Source organism: Ostrinia furnacalis, unplaced genomic scaffold, assembly GCF_004193835.3.
Source record: "Ostrinia furnacalis isolate ACB-3 unplaced genomic scaffold, ASM419383v2 OfSCF3323, whole genome shotgun sequence".
NCBI lineage: Eukaryota > Metazoa > Arthropoda > Insecta > Lepidoptera > Crambidae > Ostrinia > Ostrinia furnacalis.
This window is the reverse complement of record NW_021133562.1, coordinates 408,648-417,124: the sequence shown is the minus strand read 5'-3', so window position 1 is coordinate 417,124 and position 8,477 is coordinate 408,648. Positions and strand designations below refer to the sequence as shown.

Here is an 8,477-nt window from a genome sequence, read left to right as displayed (position 1 = left end):
AATATTTTAGTTCTTTTTTGTTTCTTTGAGTAATATTTGATTTTAATATTTATTTGATTTCAAAGGTGGAAGAAAAAACGTAAGAAACTATTAATAGCAGGGTTACTAGCCAATGGATGGCTAATAATGGCTATTAATAGATAATAATCAGTTATTATCCAAACTAGCTGGCTACAAACCCATCTCTAACTTTGTTATATTATCTATTACATAATATGACATGATCTGTGAGTGGTAAGACATTCTCCCAAGGAACACCACAAATCACGATTTACTTGAGATCGTCAGTCCATTAAGCAGGTGGACGTCTTATGGCCGTTTGCCGTATTTACATATTTTTAAATCACCTTATTCAAGGTAATATTTAAAAATACATCCTATTCAAGTAAATCGATTGGTATAGACTTTTTAAATTCTAATAAGTTTGAACATCAAAAAAGGCTTCAAAGCATTTTTTCAAAGGAAAACTTCTTTTGATAGCTTTTGTGGTTTGATAGCTTTCTTTTGATAGATTATGTTCTTTGTTTCTAACTTTATACATACACCTCAATAGACGAAAGTTTCAAAAGTGTAGCAGTAATTACAGTTAAATAGGACGAATTGTAAGTACCTATTCAACCAAATACTCAATACTCAATCGTTTATTGCATAACTACATTAGCACATTCACATTAGGTCTTACAATTTAGGCAGTCATACAATGTGGAGCCAGTTGGGGCACAGCAACTTTAGAAAGGAGACAGAACGACAATCTTAAAAGCTTCCACCAGTGCGGGTCAGTTGCAGCTTGCAGCGCGGCAGTAGGCACACTGAAGGCAGCGGCAGTTTCACAGCAGTTGCAACGCGGGCATATATCATATACATACTCGTATAAGTTAGTAATTCCATAAGATCAAGGCTCTAAGCATAATTATTTATGGTCTAGAGTTGCCAATTGACGCTTTACAGGGAAAGCATCAGTACTTAGCAGTGTATTTTTACTGACTGTTGGTTCCCGAAAAAGTTATGTTTCACGTCTTTATTCTTTCAAATTGTTCGGCACGTGAACAAAAACATAAAAAATGTTTAAACGTGAATCTTAAAGGTCATTCAATCAGTTGTGTGTCGTAANTATTCTGTGGTCGTAACTGGTAATTTAAATTGAATGGCAAGAAAAATGTTTTACTATTTGCGGTCACGTTCCTAACCACGCAAGAGTGGCGGTCGTTCCGTGAACTTGACGTTGGACTTAAGCAGTTTTCCATTAAAAAATGTGGAAGAGAGAAGGATGTTTGGTAAGGTTTTGTAACTGCGGCGGCTGTCACGTTAACGGCCACGCAAACGACGCTGTCTCGTCTTATACTAAAAATAACCGTTGTAGACTTTTTATTTACTTTTTTCCTCGGTTCTTAATTTGAGATTTCCTAAGCCGTTACGTGGGCAGTTCCCTAATGAGGATATAATTACGGGCATGTATATGATATTGTTACTCAATTAGTCTGGTTAAGCTGCGATGTTATTTTTAAAGTTAAAGCACGGTAGTGCGGCTGCGCTAGTCTTTGTTCACTCACAACAATGCCAGCTGAAGTGTGATGAGCTCGAGTAGGTATAGAGAATGGATGTTAAGTGTATGTAGTGAATTGTAATCACTTTGGATTACCAAAAGTGGTACATATTACTGTATTCTGTCTAATTCGTACAGCCTTAATTAAAACAGTTTACTAAAGCAGGAATAGATAATATGGACTATTTCATAGAATGTAGTTCAGTAAAGTAGACTTCTACTAATCCACTGGGACCGGAACGGATCCAAACTTTCTTGTAATCATTATCACCAAATACCTGGGGTCAACGACACTTTTACACGAGAAGAGGAAGTCATTGATGAGAAACGGATGATAGTTTGTTACTTAAAATAAACAGAGAAGCTTTCTGTGAAGCTAAATTGGGAAATGGGTAAATGGAAAGCCAACAAAGGTAGGTAGTCATTTGATTACCATAACAAGACAATATTGAGTAACGTTTTGCGTCTTGTTTCATTGTGTTTATGTTTACTTTACTTACAAGAGACACTTATCAAGGTCATTATAGTTATATTACTTAAATTTCTTCTCTTTATCATGTTTTTCTTAAATTATTATTGTAGGAACAATGTTTCCTCCATTGTTGACTCAAATGTTTTAAAAGTGACCATCATAATATTACAATTGTTGGAAGGATTAACTTTTAACATGTTTCATATTCATCCATATTTCATCAGATGGATGTATGTTTGTTACTCTTTCACGCAAAAACTACCGAACGGATTTTGATGAAACTTTACAGTATTATTTTTTATAACCCAGAATAACATATAGGCTATAATTTATGACGATATGTGACAAACTAAATTTCACACGGGTGAAGCCGCGGGCAAAAGCTAGTAATGTATAAAAATATCACAAAATGTGTAGGTGTGTTAGCTGTGTCAAAAATTTTACCTTTTTTAAATATTTTCCTTAAGTGGTTACTAAAAATAACGTTCAAACCTCATTACATTGTAGGCGTGTCGGATTTTTCCTACTCTACTTTTAGCTGCATATGAAAATAATAGAGAAAATGTGAGTCTACACGTGACTAGGAGAACCCCAGTGAGTCAAGAAAAACGAGTTTGTTGCAGCGCTCAAACTATGTAGAAAACTATCGAAGACTTAACGATATTTTTTATAATATTTCTAAAACGAATATTGTATATTAATCAAAGTGAAATTAGTTTCTGCCTACTCCTTGACATTTACGGTAGATAGCTAGTTTTTTCTGTGCAGTGAACTGGCTGACAAGTCAATTACTTAAACTTACAAAGCTCATTGATAAATTTTTCAGAACTTGCTCTATCGGTAAACTAAAGCGATTACCAAAATAATACCTCTCTAATATTTTAATTCTATTAGTTTATAATGATATCCAATATAGATAACACGTTGTCCTTCCATGTATGGTGATTACTATGGCAAGCAAATTGATCTGCAGGTTTCTAGGAGTGATAAAGGTGACTGAGTTTATTCTGCAACTTCTTTTTTGCACCAGCCCATATATTGTCCCAAACTGGTGGTAGGGCAAGCTATATTTAGGACGTGTATAAGCGCCCTAGAAAGGGCCTAAGTACTATAAAGTCAGTCGAAAGTCAAAATGTCTTTATTTGCATAGACTATTATTAGTGCTTACAAATCGTCAAATATTTTGCTCTTAAGAAGTCTCTACATGTCTCGTAATATTTTTACCCTACCAGCGCTTCGAGACCAACATTTGGCAAGTGCTGAGAAGAAGCGCTAAAAATCTAAACTAAATCTTAAACTTTGATTTTGAGTATAAACCGGAAGTATCATAGAATAGTTTGGGAACCGATGACTGGTCACGGGGTAGTCCCTTGCGGCAGCCCTCGTGGAGCAAGTCGGAAACGTGCGTCCCACTACAACTAAAAAACTTTATGTAAGTGTCTCATAGAACGACATCTGTGCAGCCACATGTTTGCTAAAGTCTACAGACTATAGTCTGTGCCTATAAATGGAAATTAGATTGTCTACATTCTCGGTTAACAATGTTTCTAATTATACCCCACGTCTCTTTGAAATACTTTGTTGTGATACAATCTGATAACATGCGTTAATACTATTACAAAGTAACGTAAGTAATCTAATACTGCTATGCTATTTTAAGAACATTGTTATGATGAAAGTTAAATACTCGTAATATTATGTACTAAATTAAGCTAAACTTTATGTCACAACATAAGGCCAGTAAAATCCTTGTTCTCATTGAATATTTCATATTCAAATTATGCTGCTTTATAGTATTTTTTTTGTATTTACCATTTCAGGTTTGCCAATAGCTCAATTTCGGATTACGCAACAACGTGAATATCTTATTCCAAAATTATAAGACAGAGATGATTCTGCTCAATTTATACGACGCAATTTTAACGACAGTATTTGGATTACGACTTGATTCGAGTGGGTATTTATTGTTTGGGTGATATTGACAAAATTCGGCTTTTATATGAGCCTATGTTTAATTTGTTGACGCCAGAGTCCACCATTCAAGTAGATAAATAGAAGATTTGCTCAGACGGGTGAACACGCCCGCGCAATCTACGTCGTATTTCGGGCAGCCTTCGAGCTGGCAAAAGAAGACGCCATACTCGGATTACCCCTCTTGATTTACTAGATGACTGACCATAATCTATTAAGAACAGGTTGTTATAATTCGTGCATTAGTGTTTTAATGAAGTTGTTGGTGGACTAATTATTTCTTACACATGAACCAGGAGTTATAATAAGAAGCAATATTTGTGTGCAAATCAGAGGCAGTTAATATTATAGTCGCAACTTATGTTAGCTTAGCATTACAAAACCACTCGTATCTTTCGTTAGGTTGTTAATTCATGTTTTATCAATTACCTTCTTGACAGGAGCTTACACTCGTTAGGAGTTAATTTATGGGTTTTTTTGAACGATGTCGACTCCAATAGGCTGTCTCGAAGTGCCGTAGTAAAGAACTACGTCGTAGATCAGCTACGCAGCTACGGCACTCTCTAATTTTTTATACATGAATAAATGTAGAACGTGTATCACTCATCTTTTATTAATGCTCTAAAGCGTGGCTCCAGATTTAATCGCGTGGGAGTTGGATCCTAATTGATCTATGAAGATTATGAATAGCGTTAAATTATGTAAACATCAGAAGTAAGCAAATTAAGGCTGAGTTGCACCACTTAACTTTGACCGTAACTATGACGATAACCGGTGTTTTTTTGTATGGAGTTTGACAGATTTTTGACGTTTGTCAAAGTTAAAGTAAGATGGTGCAACCCAGCCTTAGTATAGGAAAGTTACGAAGTCTTTCATTAGAGATCTAGTCAGAAAAGAGATCCATCAAAAAGTACTATCATGCGTCTAGTAATCTGAAAACAAATGACTAAAAACGCTATTTGGGCATTCATAGCTGTCACAAAATTAAAAATTAAGTTACCAGTAGATGCCAAATGCCCTTAGTATGCTATATGCCCATTACTGGTATCTATTCTGCGTGCACCTGTCTTTATGGAAAACATTGGGGGAGGCCTTTGTCCAGTAGTGGACGGACGTCTTTTGATTGAAACGAATACAAAGAATGTTGATTCGTTTCATCGGTCAGTAGATAATTAAATACAACTCGAAAATATTATTAATTAATAACTTAATTAAATTAATAATAGAAACTTAATTCCTACTACAAGAGAGCTTGACAATAGGCATAGTACCAACATTGCGTGGAGATCGATCACTGATGAGGAGGTTTATGTTCGAAAGCGCTGCGTAGGAAGCTTATCTTCTTCATGGATGGCCGACTTTAATAAGGTTACATCCATCAGGCTGAATGGTAATGATGATGACAAATCACACATTTAAGAAAGCGCCAAACGCACGCCTCAAACCTATTACGAATATTATTCCACTGAAAGACCTAAATTCACTCAAAGTATTTTCAAAAATAAACTTGTTTGGCTTTTGTGCTCTGTCGCTTCCCATTTTAAGTACTTTCCGCGTAATGACTGTAAACAGATACAGTTGACATTCATTCAGAAGAAAATTCCTTTATATACCGGGATGAAAATACATTGTTTTTTGGATTTTCTTTTTTATCTGTCACCAGAACTACATCAGTTACACCCGTATTCTCACAAACGATACTTGCTTAAGTCAAGCAGCAATGTGAACGCACAGCGTTGAATAGAGCTCTGTGATTGGTTCATGTGTCACCCTGTGCGTCCACGCGCACTGTGAGACTTCATAGTAATGTTTGTGAATACGGGCGTAAGACTAGGTTCAGAAGTGACCACTTTCGGCAAACGCGGTAATGTCAAAAACATTGATTTAACTTATTACTATTAAGGTATATAGTTAATTGTGTTATTACGGGTAAAAAAGAACGATAAGTTGGTTTGAATAACTAGTAATCATTTTATCAATAGACACCAAATTAGGCTTGTTATGAAGATTGTATACGCAAAAACATGTCTGAGTTGTTTGTATAGAAAATTGTGTCTGGCTTCCACGGATGACCAATTTTATTGGAATTGGCTAGGTCGTGGTCTCAAATCACGATTGATAGCTATGATTATTCCTTTTATAAAAACGTATCTAACATATTATGGGTTTTCAGATGAGCGTCTACAATGAAATACTGGTTTTTACATTTTCAGAACCTTAATTTATATGTATGAACCCTTTCGTCTAACATCACCCTGCCACGATATATTTTTAGTTGAATGAAGTGGTTAAATTCCATTGTGAATTATTTTTGGTAATACATCGACCTGTATAACGTTTAATACCTTTATTAATAATAATATGACGTTTCTTAGAAAACTACGGTGTCCTACTCTTGTAACAAAGAAATTAGAAAATAAAACCTTTTCTTCTTTAAGAAATACTTGGTCTGCGATTGATATAAAATATCCTATGAAAAAGTGAATAAACATAATAACTTCAAAGATATTTCTCTATTCTAATATCAAAGAGCCCGGAGGTATAATTTGTTTACTTAGTTTGATTGTCTGTTTTGTCGCTGTATGTGAGAGAAATTTTCCATACGAGGGGTGTGTATTTTAGGATCATTATGAGGCGAAATGTAGTTATAAGTAGGTAAATAGGTATTCGTAGCGTTCTTTTGATCGTGTTGGAAGCTTTTGTGTTACAATATAATTGAATGCGCACCAAAAACTTTCATAGCGATGCTTTGGTAATGTTTTGATAAGTTAATAAATGTCACAATACTTGTACTAATTAAAACAATATTGACGCCAAAACCGTTTCAGTTAAAAATATCTAAAATAAACAGAACTACCGCTAATAAAAAAGCAAATGACGTATTTCGGTGTCCAGCAATTGAAAGTTCAGTAGAAATAAAAGTTATATAAATGTATACATTTTTCGGTGTTTCCTTCGTGCGTCACAGGGAAGCCTTGTCACGGCTATTTCACCTTTAGCGGCGCGGCGTGACTTGGGGATCACGGGTCCTAGCTGCTTGTGGCACCATTTCGGGCTTTGATTTCCTATTAAATGAACTACAACAAAAACACCATTAGCCTTTATGTAGGTTGAGGCGTAGGTACTGNAGGTAGGTACTGTTTTATGATTAAAGTGCAAGATTACAAGGTACATGTACCTACACATATTGGAAAGGTGTTCATTAATTGAAGTTATAGATTTTAAAGTTCTTGATTAAATTATTATGTTTTTTAATTTTGAAAGGCTCGATTTTACTTGTAAAATAAATTAACTTCATTAACCTTATTGAATGCAACAATGCAATATGTTGACAGTGTCGTTGTTAACTTGAATGTAGAAATCCTTCTAAGAAAGATAACCTTGAAAGTAGTTTGCACGATTGAAAAGAAACACAAAAGTTTGGTGAACCTACGATTTATTGCATTTCATATTTACACATGTTTTTCAGTAGTGAAGGTAGGGAGCGGCGTATGTGAGGTGGGAACCGTAGTAGGCACCGTATGGGGTACCGATGGGGGTTGAGTAGGCGATCGGGGCTGAGGCGATCACGGGACTAGACAGTGCAACGCGGGCCACGGGGGCAACGGGGGCCACGGCAGCAATTAGTGGAGCGGAGCGCTTCTTCAGGAGGTGGATTCCGCCGAAAGCCTTGGTGTTGTAGTGAGCAGCGCGGTCCAGGTTGACGTCCAAGGTGTCCAAAGGCCTGCCGTCAGCACCCAAGAGGTTGGCGGGCTGCCCAGGGGCCAGGGAGAGAGGCCCACGGTAGTTGTTGGGTGCAATGATGGGCGCACTGTAGGCGATGGCGCCGTAGGCAGCGTAGGGAGAGTAAGCAGAGATAATGCCAGCAGACGCGGCGGCCATCAGGCAGGACAACACCACCAGCTTCATCATTTTGTAAGTGGTCTGTGTTGCTTTGTGAACTCAGAAGAACTGATGCTGTTGGGATGTCGCGATCGGTTTATATACTAGTTTAATTACTTTGTACTGGGCGACGCCGGAAGACACCGCGGCCCTGAAAGGACAACTTTTGCGCACAGTAAAAGTTCACATATTTACTCGGGCGTTCCTTTTCTTTGTAGAGCGATTTTAAAGAGCAAATTGATATAAGTATAACGTGTGTAGGAATGTTAAATATATGCCTGTTGTGTCTTCCTTAATACTTAAATATAATATTATTTAATCCAGAATGTTGAATTCGTCATAATATAACCTTATTATGCTAATTTTCAGCACATAATATTAGCCTAACATATTTTCCCAAAGTCGTACCTACTCGTATTAGAGCTACACGAGTTACCAGTATTTGGTTTGATATGCCGTCATCTGTACTTAACGTTGTTATTCTAAATTAAGCAGTCGTAATTATACACAATACATAATATTTGCCATTCGTACCCCGCTAAGTGTTTCGTCATGCCTTTATATTGCTTGATTAGATAGACAGTTTCCGTGAAAACTGCGAGTATTCTA

General features: G+C 36.4%; 1 protein-coding gene across 1 annotated transcript; it reads right to left on the bottom strand.

Annotated features, from left to right (window-relative positions):
* Positions 1–7,406: 7,406 nt before the first annotated feature.
* Positions 7,407–7,936, bottom strand: LOC114357690 (uncharacterized). Its single transcript, XM_028311428.1, has one exon. It carries the CDS (start codon positions 7,896–7,898, stop codon positions 7,452–7,454), a length of 447 nt encoding a protein of 148 aa, XP_028167229.1. The 5' UTR covers positions 7,899–7,936; the 3' UTR covers positions 7,407–7,451.
* Between the last annotated feature and the right edge of the window lie 541 nt (positions 7,937–8,477).

Excerpts from the sequence above, each read along its gene's own strand:
- LOC114357690 (XM_028311428.1), bottom strand. The coding sequence starts at position 7,898 with ATGATGAAGCTGGTGGTGTTGTCCTGCCTGATGGCCGCCGCGTCTGCT.